Here is a 19999-nt window from a genome sequence, read left to right on the forward strand (position 1 = left end):
GGTCTCAGTGAGACTGTGTTTCTACTCCCCACCACTTTCTTCAATAGTCATCTTTTATCAGATTTTTTTCCCTTAATGTATCCTTAATAAACTTTTCTTAACGAGAATTTCTGTTTATTTTTTGGCAGGTGGTTGGTTCTTCTGTTACTGATATGCTAGCTCTTCTCTTTGCAGTGAACTAAATAAATTTATTTTCTTTCTTAAAAAATGAATTCTTGTTATTTTTACTGTGCCTGGTAGCTTTGCTATGACTCAGTCGGGAGGCCAGGAGAGGGCAGCTCAGTTCTTTATTGGCTTTTACTTATACATAATTTTCTCTTTCCTCCCCCTCAGTGGTTCTTAATTATTTGTGTGTCTTTCTGTGTGTGTGTGTCCATGTGTTTATGTATGTACACGTGTGTACAAAAGTGAAGCCCACACATAGTGTCTGTTTTCCTTAGCTACTGTCTACTTTGCCTGTTATGATTATTATTTTTTGAACAAAGTCTTGCACTGAAACTGGAGGTCACTGCTTTCAGCTAGCCAGCAAGCCCTAACTGTCCTTTGATCTATGCCTTTCCAGTACAGAGTTCATAGGTGCATACTCTCATGCCCATCTTGTTATGCGGGTGCTGGGGGCCTGAGCTCAAGATCTAGGAAAACATTTTAACTGAACCATCTCCCTTTCCCTTTGTTTCTCCTAAATGATTTTACTTATGGAATAGATTATTTCAGCCTTAGGTTTCTATTACTATGGTAAACACCATGACCAAAAGCAGCTTGGGGAGGAAAAGGGTTTTTTTAGCTTACACTTACACATCCCAGTCCATCACTGAGGGAAGTCGGAGTGGGAACTGAAGGCAGAAGCCAGGAAGGAGCATTGTTTACTGGCCTGCACCCCTGTCCTGCTCAGCCTACTTTCTTACACAACCCAGGAGCACCTACGCAGGGGTGACACTACCTCCACATCAGTCATCAGCCAAGAAAATGCACTATTGGCTTGCCTACAGACCAGTCTTTTGTAGGAACATTTTCTAAGTTGAGGTTCCCTCTTTCAAAATGACTTCCGCTTTTGACATGCTAGCAGGCAAACTAGCACACTTGATCTAAACTGGTAAATGAGATGTGGCCCTTACCCTCCAGAGAAGGAGAGACATAGATAGGAAGGGACAAAAGACAATTCACATAGTAGAATGGCTATAATGCTTTTTGATCATGTAAGTGTTACCACCTGTTTGCCTAGGGGAGCCAGGGAAATACACCCTACAGAAGGAATATGATATGCAGACTACACTGTTAGTACAGGGCCTGGATTTTTTTTCCCTCCTAGACAGCAACTTCTAAACAGAAGCTCACCCCTCTCATGCCACCCCCACCCATAACCTCACTCTTTGTCAGCTAGGGCAATGGCTCAAGAGGTAAAAGATACATGGAGTTCTATACTATTAACATGTGACCAGGTATTCCACTTGTAGGTATTTACTTAGGAGAAGCAAAACTTGATATGCACCCAATTCCCTCTCACAAAGGCTGATACTGTATTGTAATGACCCAAGTTACAAACAGCCTAAATACCCACCAACTGTTTAATGGATAAATTGTGGTATGTCCATATTATATAGAATACCAATTACTTTGGAATTTAAAGGAATGAACTATACTTTTGACACATGTAACAGCATAAGTAAGTTTCAAAAGACCATACTATGTGAAAGAAACTACTCTAAAAAGACCATAGACTATACATATTTCATTTATTTGACTTTCTGGAAAAGGAAATCAAGTAAACAGAAATCCCATTGGTGGTGGTTGGAAGATGTGGAAAGTGAGGGTTGACCACAGGGCTCGTGTGTGCATCTGTGATAAGATCTTTCTATATTGTGATTGAGGTTGGGTTTACACAGCTGGACACTTTTCAAGAATCACTTTAAAGGGGTGAATTTTATTACACATAAGTAATATACATCTATACATCTTCCTTAAAAGAAATTCCTGACAGATATGCCTCAGAAACATGGTAAATATAATACAAGAGGCTAGATGCAAACGAGTATACACTGTATGATCTTCGTTTATATGAAATTCTAGAATAGGTAGAACAAATTGATGATGGAAGAAGTCAAAGTAATGGCTGTCAAGGATGAGGCAGGAACAAGCTATTTACCAGGAAGAGGCTTGAGGGGAACTTCCTGGGTGACGAAAGTGTTCTGTGGGTGTCCCTTCACTGTGTGGATTACATGGATGTAACCAGTTCCAAGATTCAACAGTCTGTATCTTTAAGACTCATCTATCTCATCGTATGTGATTATACCTGTTAAGGGAGTAGAAACGATTGGTTGAATGACGGAGAAGAAGGCCCTCAGTGTCTGTGTTGAGCTTGTTGTTTCAAGAGTTTGCTCTGATACACAAGCTATCTTCTACTCCACTCCCAACAACTGAGGCCAACCTTACTAAGGTGGGTTGGACTTGGCATGGTGCAGTCACATAGCAACATGCATTGCTTCCCCAACTCTCACATGACTATAGGTTCAACCTTGGTCTAAGTGTAGTTTGATTGAGGCTCGGTTGACGCTGACTCTAGACCATGGCACACTCCATAGGCACTGTTATTCCAGCAGCTTTTATCATAGGAGTAAAAGTTAGTTTACTGCTGTGAAAGTGATTTTTCTCACTTTAAGATATGTTTTTCTTTTCTCAGACTTTTAGCCAAATGTGAGTTCTTGGGATTTGCCTCTGATGCAGTGAAATGGTTAAGTATGACTGCCGAAACCCCATGTGGAGTGTTGAAATAGTGGCTCTCATTGCTGTTGATCCATCTTATATTTGTCTACTTTTGTGGCTGGTTCTTCATACCGTATGTGCATCATTCATTATTGTCATTGTGTTCTTCATGTTGTTATTAAATATTATTTTCTGAGATAATTGAATCCTATGCTCTTAAAAATGGAAGGGAATGTTTTCTTGTATCAGATACTGTATCTTGCTTCTGTAATTCTACAGGACTTGTAGATTATACATTGTTTTTCTGTTTCCCTCCCTCCCTCTTTCCCTCCCTCCCTTCATTCTTTCATTCTTTCTGTCCTTTTCTTCCCTCCCCCTCCCTCCCTCCCTCCTCTCTCTCTCTCTCTCTCTCTCTCTCTCTCTCTCTCTCTCTCTTTCTTTCATCTTGATGTGTAGTCCAAACTTCGTTTCGACTCCTGATCTTCCTGTCTCAGCTTCCCAAATGCTGTAATTGCAGATATATGCCAACATACCTGTTGAGGTTTCCCCTTTTAAATGTCCTCACATGACAAAATCTTTTCTCAGATTAAGGAGAGGATTAGTGTGTTGTTGTTGTTGTTACTGAAGACTAGGAAGGCTATTGAAAAGATGCAGCGTCTGAAAAAACCATGATTTGTTACCAGAAGGAGCCAGTTGAAGGCACTTCCTTCTTTTTACATCTTAAAATAAGTTTTCTATAGTTACATGAAAATGTATGAAGGCCCAAAATTTCATTGGTTTTTAATTGGTTTCTATGGTTTTAATTGGTTACTATGTAAGCTGATATATTCATGAAAATACTAGAATATTCAAATCTAGATTAGTGTGGCAGTTATACGCCTATAGTCTCAGCACCTGGAAGCTATGTTAGGGGATCATGAGTTAGAGGTCGGCCTCAGTTACACAACAAGGTCTGTCTCAAGCAAACAAATAAAAAAGAGTGTGCATATCTGTTTGACTTACACAGTGGACATAGGCTATAGCCTGTCTGAATAGCCACTTATTGACAGTGACTTGAAAAGAGTTAGGGAGCCTGAAAGATGTGTTTTAGACTGATGTGACATCCCCAAGCCATTGTACGGGGTCAGACTGACTGCCAGGTCTTTACATCCTGTCCTAGGTTTCTTGGTCTGAATTATAGCTTTAGGTTTCTGTGTTCTAGACTATATGTTTAAAGTTTTTTTTTTTTAAGATTAAAGTGTAAAAAAAATCTTGAAATAGGGAAATTTATGTTGAAGTAAATTTCTTGAAAACCCCTGCTTGTTTTCTTTGAATGTGAGCTCTGAGGTAACAGGTTTTCTCTTGTAGAGGAGATGCAAGTGAGGTTTGTTTGAGTGACACTTGACTTAATGTTAGGAGTGAGTGGGAATTTGAGTCTGTGTGTTTAGAGTATGAATACCGAGGACCGTGGGCCACTGTCACTCCTGTCATGAGGATCGCAGCAGTCATATTCAAGGCTCCATGCTAGTTCCCCACTCTCTAGTTTTACAGAGTTGCACGATGAATATTAGCTTACTTCTTGCCGTAGCTGGAGAGGTAGAGGTAGAGAGTCAACAAAGAACCCAGACTCCATGGAGAGTTGATCTTTGACCCCTTCCTCTCCTTGAATAATACTAGTGATACAAGGCAGCTTGTCACAGCCTGCATCACCACTTGCCCATGTCTTCTGCGTCCGGCTGAATGTTTTACTTTCTCTTCTCAAAAAGAAACTGAAGCTGCAGTGGAGGGGAAAGAATAAGTATGCTTTACATTTGGATGTCTTCCGAACTAGGTTGCAGAACAAGATTGTAAAGCTAAAGAAATGTGAAGGAAGGATCCTGGAGCTGTGTCTTCTGGGGATGTCTCTGTTTTCATAGTATGGCAGAGGGGATAGAGGAGGCCAGAGCAGAGCAAGCCCTCTGTGGCTGGCGTTGGTGACAGGTGTTCTTGCTTGCTTCCCCTCACTGTTTACCCTCAAGCACATTAGGGTCTTGTGTGTTAAGTCTCTGTGCAGAACTCAGGAATAGCAGTAGCTTGTTGGGTTTTAGTGTTTTCTTCTCATTATCCTTTGGAGGAGACTAGCGTCTCTAGAACTTCAGGTTCGTTGCTTCTCGCTTATGCTCAGTGAGTTTCTGGGCCTCAGATGGGAGTTGAGTGACTGTGTGATCTTTGCATGGAAAATGATCTTGCATGTTGTGTTATATTTCCAGAACTGTATGGCTTTGATGTGCTCATAGATAATACTCTGAAGCCATGGTTGTTGGAAGTGAATCTCTCTCCTTCTTTGGCCTGGTAAGTCAGTTCTATCAACAAATAATAAGGACAAACCTGAACACTAAAATATGTTTTGTCCTTTTTTGGAGGGGGTGTATTATTTCTCCTGTGGTAAAAGACTTTTACACAGTAACGAGTAAACTTTAAAAACCAAGATGTTTATGGTATGCTATCAAAACCCCTACGGGAGGCAGGGACCCCTAACTTCTCAGCCAGTTTGTAATACATATTTGTCATTTATTTGGCTTTTTAAGGATAATTCTTACTTGACATTTCTTCAGAAATGCTCAGATAAGACTGTGTCTTCTTACTTGCATTATTAAACCACTTGAAACACAAAAAATAATGAGTTGCTTTGTTGGAAAGAGCAATAGTTTTGAGGAAATATTTTGCCAGACATCCCAAACTGTAAACAGTATGAACAAAGCACACTACTCATTAGAGAACATGAATATGAAAATAATAGTAAGCACTTGGTTTCTCCACTGTCTCTGTATGCACTAATGACACCTCAGACTTTGAGCTCACTGGTCTGTACTCATCCTGTAGCTTCGAAGTTAGAGCAGCCAGAGCAGAGCAAATGAAAAACAACTACTCCTTCTCCCTCCAAGCCAAGTTCTTCAGTTTTGCAGTGCTAAATAAATTATTCTTGGGGAAGATACAGTCCTATAGAGGTGTAAAACTGGGCTAAGGTACCAAAGAGCAGACTTTTTGCTCAGTTCTGTGGCCTGATGTCCACCTAAGGTTAATGTCTAAAACTTTTAACAATCTTAGATTTAAAAAATATAAAATCTGTTATTTAGAAGGGAATACATATACTTTTTTAAACACCAAAGAAGGCTGTGCTTACATCTGCAGTGACAGAATTTCTATTAGCTATGTGATTTTCTAAACAGAAAACCCTAGAGGTTTCTGCCAGAGACCACCCAGCTGCCGGGCTTTTAAGGATGAGAGAGACTGGCAGAATGCCAAGTCATCAAATAAAGACATGCTGAGTGCTTGGTGGAGTGGGGATTTGGCTCACCTTAGGTGTGAGGTGTGCCGCTGGGCAGTGCCTTCAGTTGTTAGCACTGCACTTTGTCAAGTCAGCCCTTTACAAATTGCCCAGTGAAATACAGGAGCCAATGTTAAACATCCCAGAGGGACACAGTGGGGCCAGCAGCAAGAGTAGCGTGGTTCGTGGAGAAGCACCTAAGCTCTAGGGCAGGCCTGTCCACACAAAGCCCTCTTGTTTCTGGTGCACACTGTTCCAGCATCCATGGATCCCTGCTTTCTTGTGTGGTGAGATGTTGGTAACGCTTGCTTGGATCTTGCCCTACTTTGTAACCCTGCAAGCCCAAGGAGACTGAGTTAGCACAGAAAATGAAGGCTTCCAAAAGTTAACCAAGGTACCCAATGTCCTCTTGCATGTGAGTGAGTGAAGGATGAAGTGCTGACGCATCACGTGAATGAGAGGCGCTCATACACTTACAAGTACACTGACAGTCCGAGCCTCTGAATCCCACAGGGATCTCTAGCTTGAGCAAAACTTGAGTTGCACAAGATCTGGAGAAAAAGACTCCATATCAGGGAATCAGTTTGTTGGTGGTAGGCCTGCCTAAGAGAGGATGAGTTGAGCACGAGGCTTGTGTTTCTGTTAATTTTCCACCCAGATGTCTCTCTTTCCTGTGGATTTGGTGTCCTGTGTATGTTCCTTCTCTGCCATTTGGAACTTTGCTGGACTGGGACCCGAGACGAGGCAGGTCTTCTCTTAACCTACAAAATGATCAATTGCTTTTTTCTTTCTCTTTTCTCTTAGTGATGCTCCTCTGGATCTAAAGATTAAAGCCAGTATGATCTCAGACATGTTCACTGTTGTAGGTGAGTAGCAGTGTGTTCTGAACTGGACTCTCACAAAAAATTAGCCAGCGCTTCCATTTGCCAGGCTCCGTGGTGTTGCCAACTGGCAGCTCCTAAGCCAGGCTGAATGTTTTGTACTAAAAAATTATATTTTCAGGGAAGTGTTTATATGTTTCTACTCCTCCTGGCTCCATCCTGTCCTGGGGCTGAACCACAACTAAGGCTGAGACCTGGGGCATGGGAATTATGAGCTGAGGCAGAGAATTAAGCAAAGATCTGCAGAGAATATATTTTTCTCTGAGCTGGGAAAATGAAACCCGGTGAAGAGGCCCTATTACAAAGGAGACCGGCTGGATTTCTCCTTGACAGTCTCTGTTGGTTTCAACATGATCCCTTCTGTAGTGTTACAGCCAAAGCAGCCCGAGGAAGAGATCCCAGTTTAAGTAGATAAGCCAGAACTTTGAAATGGAGATGGGCAGTCAGGTGGGTAGGATCCGGATTTATTATTGGGTTTTAGAATTTCCCAGAAAACAACAGTGAAATCCTTTTGACGTGAACTAGTGCTTGCACCAGCAGACATTGTAAAGCCTAGCTACTCTTCATTTTGCTTGAGAATCTAGTTCTTTTTAGGAGGGGAGTGAAACCGGTAGAAATTCAGTTTCTTAAGCTGTAGATAATCAATGGTAAACCCACTGCAGAAACTAGCAGTAGGCATCTTCTGTATTTGCAGGAGGTTGTAACAGGACATAGCACACTTAATACTGTATCCTTCTGGTAAAAACATTTTTCCCTGCATCACCATCTAGAAAACTACTTTCAAAACACATCAAGAAAACACTTTTCTTTATGACCAGCTAGCTAGTGTTTCAAAAAGATGATTTGCTCATTTGTTTGAGAGTCATCAAAATGCCACATCTTTGTCAATCAGAAGTACGTTTAGCTTCTCAGTCAGAATCACCCTCTGTAGGATGAGTCTAAAGATGCTTGACCCAAACCAGACAGGCTGATTTCTTCAGGCAAGGGTGGCTCTTAATACTGCTCATTCCCCATTCAGGATTTGTGTGCCAAGATCCTGCCCAGCGGACATCCAACCGGTCAATTTATCCCAGTTTTGAGTCTTCCAGGCGGAACCCTTTTCAGAAACCTCAGGTGAGCACTTGAGGAGTGTGAAGCCAAGAGAAGGCTACCTGAGGAGTGGTAGCTGACAGAGTGAGACGGCTAAAGCACTAGGGTTGTGAGGTCACTTAGGGCAGGAGAAGGTGGGGACTTGTTCAGCAGCAGCTGGTAGCTTATGCTTTCAACTGCTTCCCAACAACTTACGCCTTGTCTTTATTCTGCCTTTTCTCTTTTCACTACCTTTCCTTCTCTTTTTCATCTCACCATTTCTCCCCTCAGATTGACATGCTCATGAACAAGGCGAGGGGAGCCTGCTAATTCTTAAGCATGATGAGGCTTTTTCTAATCTTCAGACTAGTTTTGTAAAGATGATCCATTGAAGCAGTGTGTCCTCTGTCCTCTTTGAAGGGATCCTCAGTGGTCATGAACTCTGATCAAAGCCAAAAATACGTATCCAAAGAAGCCGCTGAATCAGGACCACCATCTGGTCAAATACCTCTGCAGTCTCCGTGCACTTTGGTTTAGGGTCTGCTTATTCCTTCGGTTCACCAGTCTGCCTGTATGAGTAATGTTACGAAAGGAGCCCCACTGCCTCCTTCCTCCCCATCCATCGGGTTTGACTTCTTGGCTACTCAGGCTCAGACGCTGTCTCCTAAAGGGTAGCCTGTCTTCAGGGAGCTTTATTGTCATCTCCCCTCGACTGCCTTGATTTCATTGCAGTGTTCTGCATTCCTTGACTTGTGGCTTTTAAATTGTCCTGTGCTCCTCTGCATCCCCTTTTCTCCCCCCTTTCCATCACTCTTTCCACCATTTCATATCTCCATTCTTCCTTCTCCCAGCCTCTTTTCCTCCATATTTTTCTCTTTGTCCATCTGCTCACTCATCTTATGTAGAGCACTGCTGTCTCAGATACCTTCATATTTGAACAGGGTTTTCATAGGCAGATGCGTCTCAGAGCTGCAGGCAGGTAATGTGAAGGACGGTAAGGGAGGCACACCACAGTGATGTGACAAGGTGGCTGTAGCTGGAAAACACGTGGTAGGCTTATAGGTATGCTCTAATTTATCACTGCCATGCTCCAGTGTGGGCCAGTGATGCTGAGAGCCTCCTGTTGTCAAGAGAAATCAGAGATTGTGGGGTTTCTAATTTGTTTTTGTTTTGAATATTGGCAACTAGCTCATTCAAACCCAACCCAAACCAACCCAAACCACTGCAAGCCAAACTTAACAGGTCTTTGAGCTAGGGTGGGTCCACAGCTGCCTGTCTGTGAGCCCTGCTCTCAGATAATTCCCTCCGTGGCGGTGTGCTGTGGAGCAGGGTGTACTGTATTGTTAGAGGTATTGTCTCAGGTTAGAATTACAGCCAGGCATCAGAGTCAGACTTGCTTAGAGCATCATCACAGATGAAAGGGACTTTTGTAATTTTAAGAAGAATGGTAGAGAATTATTAACCTGGCTCTAGTGAGAACTTTAGCAGTCACATCCTCACGTTAACTGTTCTCTCCACACCATCCCTGGGAAGAGCCTCAGACCTGGAGCTGGGAACAGCTCTTAAGGCTTTGATATCATTTCTTCCAGGCTTTTCTTCTAGGGATGACAGCATTCCAGCCTTGAAAGGATGGATCCCTTGTCTTACCTTGCTGTCAGCTTTTATTGGCAACTCTTCACAATACATCAGAAATTTACCCAGTGTTGATCTGTTTACTGGTGGGCAGGAGCTTGCCATCTGCAAAGGCTATGGAGGAGCTCTGCGTGCTGCATGAAACAGAATTGCTAGGCAGGCTGGCTCACTTCAGGGGCTTCTGTAGCTGATGGTACTGAGAAGTTGAATTCCGAGCACAAAGAATAGCAATAAAGCAATATTGGAGAAAAATGCTCTCACTTTTCAACCAAGGGCAGGCCTGTGCATGTGGTCTGTGCTTTATAATATCTTAGATGCAGGAGATGGAGAACCATAGGCCTGTTAGGAGAAGGTAAGGCTTTATTCCATTTTTTTGTCTCTTAGAGCTTCCAGTTTCTGCCTAAGTTCAGTCATCAAAAATCACACAGGTAAGTTCTGAGTGTTGGGAGACGTGACTCAGTTTTATTCCCACTTCTCAAATAGAAAGCCTTCAGCTGTGGACCTTGATGGTACATATATTATGCACCTGCTTTTTGTATAATTTGAAAAACACAAAATAGAATGCATGGAAGGAAATGTACCAATATCTTCTTAGATACAGTTCATGAGAACAGAGGCCTTGGTAACTGAGGAGTCTCAGTTCCTGAGGGGAATTATGCTGTGATAAAGGCAGTTGGATTGAAATGATGGACAGAGCTTCTCCATCCTTTTACACAAAATATTCTGAAAAGAAATTACTACAGTTCACAAGGAGTTTTTGTCTGGTTCCGGTTTCCTAGGAGACATACTGTTCCCATCAGCTGAGCATTAGCGCTCTCCTCACACGGAGTGTTGGGCTTGTTTGTGCTTTTTCATGGGTGATATTTGGTCTGTTTGTGACTGAATTCAGGAACCTACTGTAATTAGATATGACTTTTAAAATAAAAACAAATGTTTTTCACACAGTCATCCTTTGCTCATTTACTGTCTCTGTAAGCAGTTTTTTAAATTGACTGCAGTTTTCTTGTGTGTTGCTCAGTTTGCAGCTCTGGCACCATTTTGCTGTGATGGGTTAGAACTGGAATGCATTTATCCTAACAGTTGTCTTCTCTGGTGTAGTTAGTGGAACACTGGAAGCCCGAGTGGTAACTTCCTGAACTCCTGCTTCCAGTAAAGCGATTTATATGGCGAGCAAAGCCCTCAGGGTATCTAGTGTCATGCTTGATAACTGCTTCATATGGGTTAGTATTTTAGTGTTATGATGGTAGAATCCAAAGCTCTGCAGAATGTGACATTTCATATTTAGTAATTGTCTGTTATTTGCTGTTTGTACCAAAACCCCAAACCAACCAGCCAGCCAGCCAACCAAAGAGCCTACATTCTGAATAGCCCTTGAACTAATTCTGGTGATGAGAGCAGGGAGACATCCCATGGCCTTCTGGTTTGGCTCAATGTCTATATGTGTAATTCCAATCTTAGTTCTCTGGATCATTTTCAATTCCTTTATGTGTAGTTGCATTGCTTGTATTACTTGGGATTTTTTTAAAATGTGTGTATGTGTTTGTTTTTTGTAGTGCAGATTAGCAAAGTTCCTCTCTAGTTATGTATTTAAACTTGCCTACATAATGTGAAGCCTTCTTGGCTTTATTTAGCCCAGTTTGAATGTTGGATTCTCTGATTTTTTTCTCTTTGCCACTTTTTCTAGAAATGAAGGCCTCAGTGTCTCCCATATTTCATATCAGAACTAAGGAGATGTCAAGAGAGGGAGGAGAGAGTAGACATTTCTGAGCATGTAGATGTTTCTGTGGCTGTTGGATTATGAATTCTCCAATACTATTTTCTCTGTGTGCCTTTTCTTTTTGACTCTGCTACCTCCATGTGTAGTATTTCTTCCCTTGAATGTCTGTAGTTGAGGTTTTCAGCTTCTGGAAAATGAGCTGTATGGTTGTGGTGGTGCCATGGGAGCAGGTGAACCTGAAAGTCACAGGGACCTGGATTCAATGTCAGTCCTTGCCAGTACCCAGCAGCTAGACTTCAGGGAGGGGCCAGATGTCTCTGGGACAAATACGTTTGTGTGTAGAAGCTAGAGCACGTCTAGGCATTGTCTTCACACGGTTCACTCTCAGAAGGCTCAGTCTACTTCACACGTCTGAGTCTTCTTGGCCTGGTGTCACTTTAATATTCATCAGTGCACAGGTGCGCTCTGCACGTGTCATCACAAAGGTTTTACTTATCTGCTTCTCTTTTCAGCCATTAGTGAAGATTCCAAATAATGCTTCATTGATACTTCTTGATTTATTGCCATTTGTATAGTGCTCTAGCTATATTTTTACATATTGCAGTTTTTGCAGTATATTCTTTTGTTGTATTATGGCAATAATTCCTTGACTGGAAATAAAATTTAGAATAAATATGTTATCACATTTTCTCAAATGCTCTGTAAAATACAAGACATTAAAGCCATCCTATATCTGCTGTAGTCCTTGTCATCCTTTTTAAAAAGATTTATAATTTTGTTCTAAAAGTCAAACTTTCAAAGCCTATTTAAAATAAATAAAGCAGTCTCTATACTGTCATGCTTGGTGAGCCAGATAGTAAATACTTGTGACTCTTTTCTTTTTTTTTTAAAGATTTACTGTTTTTGTGCATATGAGTATACTGTAGCTATTTCAGACACACCAGAAAAGGGCATCAGATCTCATTATATTATTGGGAGGTACCATGTGGTTGCTGCGAATTGAACTTAGGACCTCTGGAAGAGCAGTCAGTGCTTTTAACCTCTGAGCCATCTCTCCAGCCCCATTTTACATTTTTAAATTCTCAGTTGGTTCCTCCTTAAACAATAATGCTGAGATACGCAGGCATTTCTTCTCTGTGTAGATTCTAAATCTTAAGTTATGTTCCTGTTCATTTGAGAGCTGTGGTGCGTGTTGCATGGCACAATTCTTACCCAGATAGAAATTTACAGTTTAAAATGTATACACTTGATGGCATAAATAACTCATCTCCCAGAGGCAGTGGCCTCTCAGTTCAGTGGAGCCTTGTTTCTAGTAGTCAGTAAGGCTATTGGAATATGTAATTTATTATTTCTACCTCCTCGATACTGTAGCAGAAGGACTATAGGGTAAAACCATAGGATGACTCTTTTTCCTAATGTTTCCAAAATGTTTTTGTTTCTTTGGTAATAGGAGGCAATTAGGACCTTTCTCATGCTAGACAGCACTTTACCACTGACTCCTGCCCAGCCCTACCTTGATTTGATATTGTGGTACTTTACCAGATCAATCTGAGTATCGTTGTTGTTGTTGTTGTTGTTATTTCTTCTCTTCATCCTCCTCTTCCTCTTCCTTCTCTTCCTCCCCTTCTTTCTCTTTTTTCTCCTCTTCCTCTTGCCCTTCCTCTTCCTCTTTCCTCTTTCTCCTTTCTTCTTTTCTTATATTTAGGCTTGCTTTTGGTATCCTAGTGTGCTGTGGCACTCCAAAACATTGATTTTTCTCTCCTAATCTTCTTCTCTCTTTATTTGTCTTCTTTTCATGTGTCTGTAGTTCAAGTCATACTTTCCTTTATCTTACCTCAAGCTACCTGGCCTGAATGGCTGTCTGTCATTCCTTACTTTCCAGTGCTCCAGTAACAGCACATAGAAACCAGGGCCAGAGTGGGATGTGGGTAAGAACAGAACCATGCATGCACACGGGTGGAGGAGGCATGTCTTGAAAGTGACTGTAGAGAAACTTAGTTTTAGGGTGCTAATTAATTTTTAATAGGAGTGCCCTTAAGTTAGTGCTAAGAAAGGTGCTATCTCAGCATTTAGGACCTAGTGGTATTAAACACCATGTTAAAAAGAAGCAAAGGTAGAAATCATCATTAGGTGTTAGGTAGAAATCGTCACTACTATTGGCTTGCCCTGTGTTCCTCAACATACAGTGATGTGCCCCTGAAAGCTACTCTGGGAATCAGCACCCTTCAGCACTTAGTCTTCACTTGTATGCAGTCATTTGAGTGTCATGTCTTACATTGTCTTTCCATGAGATGACTTTAAAAAACCCTTAACTGGAAGGTGTGGTGACCGTACCCATAGCGTTAGTGCTTAGAAGGTGAGGCGGAAGATGTAGTCTCAGGCTAGCCTGAGATACTCTCTCAAAGGAGTCAAGGACTGGGGCTGTAGCTTAGCAGTAGAGAAGTTACATAGAAAGGCCCTGGGTTCCATCTGCTAGCTCCCCCTAGGATTAACAGTGCCTTAGATAGTATCAACCAGGGCAGCTACTTGATTTCAGAAGACTCACTGCCAGTGGCTTTATGCGCCTTTCTGATCAGAACTGTGCTTGTACGAGTGAACTGGATAAGCTTTTTGATTGTTTTCTCAGACAGTAAGTAGAGTAGGATCATGAAAAAAGTCCTCAAGCCATTCATTTACTATTTCAGTTCTTTACTAAATAATGTCACACTTTAAAGACTTACAAAAGTGATGGGTTCCTGTCTGAGTGTAAAGATTCTCCCTTTAACACGTTATTCCAGTAAATACTACTGCTCACTTTATTCCTAGAGACTGAAGGGAATTAAAATGCTTCCCAAAATTCTTCTGCAGTTTTAAATTGTGAATATGTGGACTATATGCCGGCACAAGCACTTACCTGTTTAATAAATATATATTGATTTACTTCTCTAGATGTTGAAGACACCAGAGTCAATGCTAGACAAATAAATGTTGATTTAATAATTTTTCATTATATAGGCAGCTTATCACGGAGTTTTGCCCATTATAAAAATCGAGTTTTTATAACTTTTAGGCTAGTTTTGCAGATGAATGTATAGTTTCCTTGTATTTAAAGGGAAAACTATAGTACTATAATATGTCACTAGGTCACTTTAGCAAAAAAATTATTTCTTACAGTTCTAGAAGCTGGGATATTTAAGACTAAGATTCTAGGTCAGGTGTGGTAGTGCACACCTTTAATTCCAGCCCTGGGGAGGCAGAGGTCAGTGAATGCCTGTAAGTTGAAGGCCAGCTGTTGTTAGCAGTTTGTTACTGTTTCTCTTGACTTTTTATTCACTAACTTTTCTGTTTCCTGGGGTTTGGAGTTAAGTGATTAATTGTAGACATTGGGCTGTAGGTTTGAGTATCTCCAGGTTTGATTGGTGCTGATGCTGAGGGGGCGTGTGAGGCGAAGATGCTGGAGCTTGCTCACCTCAACCTTGCTTTGCTCTTCTTCCCCTAGCGCACCCGTCCACTCTCTGCCAGTGATGCAGAAATGAAAAACCTTGTGGCCTCAGCCCGGGAGAAGGTACCGGGGAAGTTAGGCGGTTCTGTGCTTGGTCTGTCAATGGAGGAGGTAAAGATTATTATTATTTCAGGCCTTTGTGGGTTAACACAGGGCTTGGTGCAAATTAGTGAGTGGTTCGCAGTACTCATGAATAGCTTGTGTCTTACCCTGGAAGGAGAAAGGTTTTAGATAGGAGAAGTTTCTCCTCAGAAACATCCTAAATGTTATGAATTCTTCCATGTATGCCTTTGTTGTTTTCTTCTTGTTTAACCTGCTTTTATCTTTTAGCCACAAGGATTTCAGGTTTCAAAGTAGGTGCTCTTTATCTTATTGTGTTCTCTCTTCCTCTACCTAGATCAAAGTTCTCCGGAGGGTAAAGGAGGAGAATGATCGGAGAGGAGGGTTTATTCGCATATTTCCTACATCGGAGACATGGGAAATATATGGGTGAGGTGACTACCTTTTTTTTTTCCTAAAGTTATATCTCAGGTCTATAGGATTGGCTTGATTGTGATTCGGTTGTCATCGCTTCCAATGTGGTGCCTTTATTTAAAATTACAATTAACCCACAAAGGCCTGAAATGAAGGTGCATGCTTGTAATTTCCAGAGGCAGGAGGTAGAGGCAGTAGGTTTATTCTCTGTACACAGTAAATTCCAGGCCTCCTGGGCTTCTTGAGACTCAGACTTCAAAGAGAGGGTAAAAGAGACAAATCACAGGTATGAATGAATCCAAGAATATGGCCATCAATGGTAATAATCCACCCATGCATTGAGCCTCCTTCCCCATTTTTAATCCCCTGCCTCTCTGTTAACCATTCCTGTCCTTAATTTTTCTTTTCTTTCTTTTCTTGTTTTTTTGTCTGTGTATGTAGCCCTGGCCATTCAGGAACTTGCTCTGTAAGACCAGGCTAGGCTCCAACTCAGAGATCAATCTGACTCTGTCTCCCAAGTCCTGGGATTAAGGGTGTGCGCCTCCATGCCCAGCTTGTGCTTATTCTTTTGAATAAATTCTTTTTAATTTTATGTTTTTCATCATCTTGATTTGAAAACGTGACTGTCTTCACTGTATGTACCTATATCATTGTTCATTTCTGATAAGCACTCAGATCTAGGTTCCAGGCAGTAGATACAGTGTCTCCATTTTAAGTGTGCACTTTGATGGTGGTCTTGGCAAGTTAAACACCAATTTAACTACTCCACAGCCATTACATAGGACACTTCTATAAGTCTTTTATGACCCATGACAGTCACCCTCTACTGCAGCCCCAGGCTTCAGGCATCACAGAGCCGCATTCTGTCACTCTGTTTCCCTGGAGCATTTATGTATGTGGGATGTAATCTCCACACTTGGCTGATGTTGCTGCTTGCCTGCTTTCTTGCCCCCTCTCCCTCTCCCTCTCCCTCTCCTCCTCTCCCCCTCTCCCCCTCTCCCCCTCTCTCCCTCTCTCCCTCTTTCCCTTCCTCCCTCCCCCTCCCCCTCTCCCTTCCTTCCTTCTTTATAATTTCAAGACAAGGCTTATCTCTGTAGCCTTGGATATCCTGGATCTCACTTTGTAGACCAGGCTGGCCTTGAACTCATAGAGATCAGCGTGCCTCTGCCTTCTGACTGCTGAGATTAAAGACTTGCACCAGCGCACATGGCTGACTTATTTCTTTAGAACAGTATTTGGGGTTCATGTGTGCTATCATATGAAGCAGCGGTCCACTCTCCAGTCCTGTGTACTGCTTGACTGCATGACTCTTATCACAATTTTTATATGCTCTCCTACTCTGGGCCGGGTGTATCCAGTGTTTGGCTGCTGAGAAGAAAACTTCAAGGGTGTCCTTGTGTGCCTTTAAAATGACCTTGTCCTCGGTGAATACCTAGAGCAGAATTTGTTAAGTCATTGACCAGCTGTGATATAATTTTGCATTTGTATCCAAGGTGTTGGAAATCTCTAGTTGGCCTTCTTCCTGTCATTTCCTGTTACTGCACCATTTCCCCGTAGGCAGACTAGCACATCTCTGCTTGAATGATTTTCTGCGAGTGATAACCATACTGAGTATTTGCAAAGGATGTTTCTGGTTTTTATCACTGTGTTATAAAAGACTGATATGTTTGCTACAAGTCCTTTCTTGGATACATACGTGTATACACATGTATTTATGTAGATATACATGCATCTAGACAATATTTCCTCCAAGCTTGTGAATGGTTTGTTGTTCATTTTTATAAGAGTGGATTTTGTAAAACTTAGATATCTTTATTTTTTTCTAGGAAATAATTTGTATCCCTTTGACTTCCTTTTGATGTCTAATTGCTCTGGCTAGAACTTTGAGTACTATATTGAATAGATAGGGAGAGAGGGAGCAGCCTTGTTTAGTCCCTGATTTTAGTGGAATTGCTTCAAGTTTCTCTCCATTTAGTTTGATGTTGGCTACTGGTTTGCTGTATATTACTATGTGTAGGTATGGGCCTTGAATTCCTGATCGTTCCAAGACTTTTAACATGAAGGAGTGTTGAATTTTGTCAGATGCTTTTTCAGGATCTAATGAGATGATCATGTGGTTCTTGTCTTGAGTTTGTTTATATAGTGGATTACATTGATGGATTTCTATATATCGAACCATCCCTGCATCCTTGGAATGAAACCTACTTGATCATGGTGAATGATGGTTTTGATGTGTTCCTGGATTTGGTTTGTGAGAATTTCATTGACTATTTTTGCATCGGTATTTGTAAGGGAAATTAATTAGTCTGAAGTTCTCTTTCTTTGTTGGGTCTTTGTATCAGGATAACTGTGGCTTTCTAGAACGACTTAGGTAGTGTTCCTTCTGGTTCTATTTTGTGGAATAGTTTGAAGAGTATTGGTATTAGGTCTTTGAAGGTCTGATAGAGTTCTGCACCAAAACCATCTGGTCCTGGCCTTTTTTTGGTTGGGAGACTTTTAATGACTGCTTCTATTTCATTAGGGGTTAAGGGGCTGTTTAGATGGTTTATCTGTTCCTGATTTAACTTTGGTATCTGTCTAGAAAATTATCCACTTCATCCAGATTTTCTAGTTCTGTTGAGTATAGGCTTTTGTAGTAGGATTTGACAATTTTTTAAAATTTCTTCAGTTTCAGTTGTTATGTCTCCCTTTTCATTTCTGATTTTGTTAATTTGGATACTGTCTCTGTGCCCTCCAGTTAGTCTGGCTAAGGGTTTAGTCATCTGGGAAATGAAAGTCAAAATGACCCAGAGATTCCACCTCACACCAGTCAGAATGGCTAAGATCAAAAACTCAGGTGACAGCAGATGCTGGCAAGGATGCAGAGAAAGAGGAACACTCCTCCATTGCTGATGGGATTGCAAGCTGGTACAACCACTCTGGAAATCAGTTCCTCAGAAAATTGGACATAGTACTACCTAAGGGCCCAGCTATACCACCCTTGGGCATATACCCAGAAGATGCTCCAACCTGTAATAAGGACATATGCTCCACTATGTTCATAGCAGCCTTATTTATAGTAGCCAGAAGCTGGAAAGAACCCAGATGTCCCTCAACAGAGGAATGGATACAGAGAATGTGGCACATTTACACAATGGAGTGCTACTCAGCTATTAAAAACAGTGACTTCATGAAATTCACAGGCAAATGAATGGAACTAGAAAATATCATCCTGAGTGAGGAAATCCAGTCACAAAAGAACACACATGGTATGCACTCACTGATAAGTGGATATTAAGAACAAAGCTGGAATACCCACAGTGTAACTCACAGACCTTAAATCTCAAGAAGGAAGACCAAAGTGTGGATGCTTCAGTCCTACTTAGAAGGGAGTAAAATAATCTTGGGAGGTAGAGGGTGGGAAGGACTTGGGAAGAAGAGAGGAAAGGAAGGGCAGAAGGGGGCGGGATCAGGTATGGGAGGAGATAGGGGAGAAATACAGAGTCAGGAAATAGAACAGAGGCGTGTAGCAGTGGGGGATGAGCAACTGGATATAGGCACAAGAAAGTCCCAGATGCCAGGAAAGCAAGAGGCTCCCAGGTCCCAACTGGGATGACATAAGCTGAAATACCCAACAAAGGGTAGAAGAACCTATAGAGATCTTATGTAGAGGTTAGGCACGATCCCCAGTTGAGGAATGGGGCTACCCACCCATCTCAAAAATATTAACTCAGAATTGCTCCTGTCTAAAGGAAATACAGAGACAAAGAGTGGAGCAGAGACTGAAGGAAAGGCCGTCCAGAGACTACCCCACTGGGGGATCCATCCCATATGCAGCCACCAAGCCCAGGCACTTGCTGATGCCAAGAAGTGCTTGCTGATAGGAGCCTGATATAGCTGTCTCCTGAGAGGCTCTGCCAGAGCCTGACCAATACAGATGAGGATGCTTGCAGCCAACCATCTGATTTAGCACAGGGACCCCAATGGAGGAGTTAGGGGAAGGACTGAAGGGGCTGAAGGGGTTTGCAACCCCATAGGAAGAACAACAATATCAACCGACCAGACCATGCCTCCAGCTGCATATGTAGCAGAGGATGGCCTTATCTGACATCAATGGGAGGGGAGGCCCTTGAAGGCTCGATGCCCCAGCGTAGGGGAATGCTAGGGCAGTGAGGTGGGAGTGTGGAGATGGGGGGGGGAGCACCTTCATAGAAGCAGTGTGGGGGGAATCCGGGAAATGAAAATTTGAAATGCAAATTAAATAACTAATAAAAAATTTAAAAGGAGAGAAATATTTGCTATTTTCTGTGGTACAAAAGCCTTTTTTCTTTGATGCTTGTCGATTTAGTCTCTATATGAAGTCTGTAGTATGTTCTGAGCAAAGTATTGAGTGTGTACATTTCTGACCAGGCTCCTCTTTAGTGACTCCATACATTTGATGGTTGTGTTTTTGCCTATTTAAAATGCTTCCTCATTTCCACTGTCACTTTCTTTTCAGGTTATCTAGATGTGCATTGTTTTCAAACATTTGGGGTTTTCCTAGAGATGTTTTAGCTACCAATTTTTCAGTTTACTTGTGTTGAGGTGGGAGAATCTAATTTGTGCTGAGATTCATGTGACTCACTGTGGCAAACAAAGTGTATGTGGAGCAGGCAGGCGTCGGCCCTGTGGCTGGGGTGCTCCTTGTAGGTGTGTTGGGTCATGGGCGTCGGTGCTCTGTCTCAACTCCCCACCACTGTTGAGTCACTGGGAGGCTGCTCTGGGGGGTTGTGGTTGTCCTG

At 42.0% G+C, this 19999-nt stretch overlaps 1 protein-coding gene across 29 annotated transcripts in view; it reads left to right on the plus strand.

The window, feature by feature from the left end:
• The window catches only part of Ttll5 (tubulin tyrosine ligase-like family, member 5), a 229068-nt gene that overhangs the window by 59538 nt on the left and 149531 nt on the right, over positions 1-19999 (plus strand). For 27 of the 29 annotated variants that reach the window (XR_003950060.1, XR_001780460.2, XR_001780461.2 and 24 more), the window contains 5 exons: positions 4929-5010; positions 6791-6852; positions 7886-7980; positions 14763-14876; positions 15163-15254. Coding sequence is in view for 24 of the 29 variants with exons in the window: in XM_006515989.4 (XP_006516052.1) it covers positions 4929-5010; positions 6791-6852; positions 7886-7980; positions 14763-14876; positions 15163-15254 (445 nt within the window). In the remaining 5 variants the exon portion in view is untranslated. Of the gene's footprint in view, positions 1-4928; positions 5011-6790; positions 6853-7885; positions 7981-14762; positions 14877-15162; positions 15260-19999 lie in introns of those variants that run through there. The other 2 variants (XM_006516007.2, XM_006516004.1) reach the window with 2 other exon arrangements.

The sequence above is a fragment of the Mus musculus genome, chromosome 12, assembly GCF_000001635.26.
Source record: "Mus musculus strain C57BL/6J chromosome 12, GRCm38.p6 C57BL/6J".
NCBI lineage: Eukaryota > Metazoa > Chordata > Mammalia > Rodentia > Muridae > Mus > Mus musculus.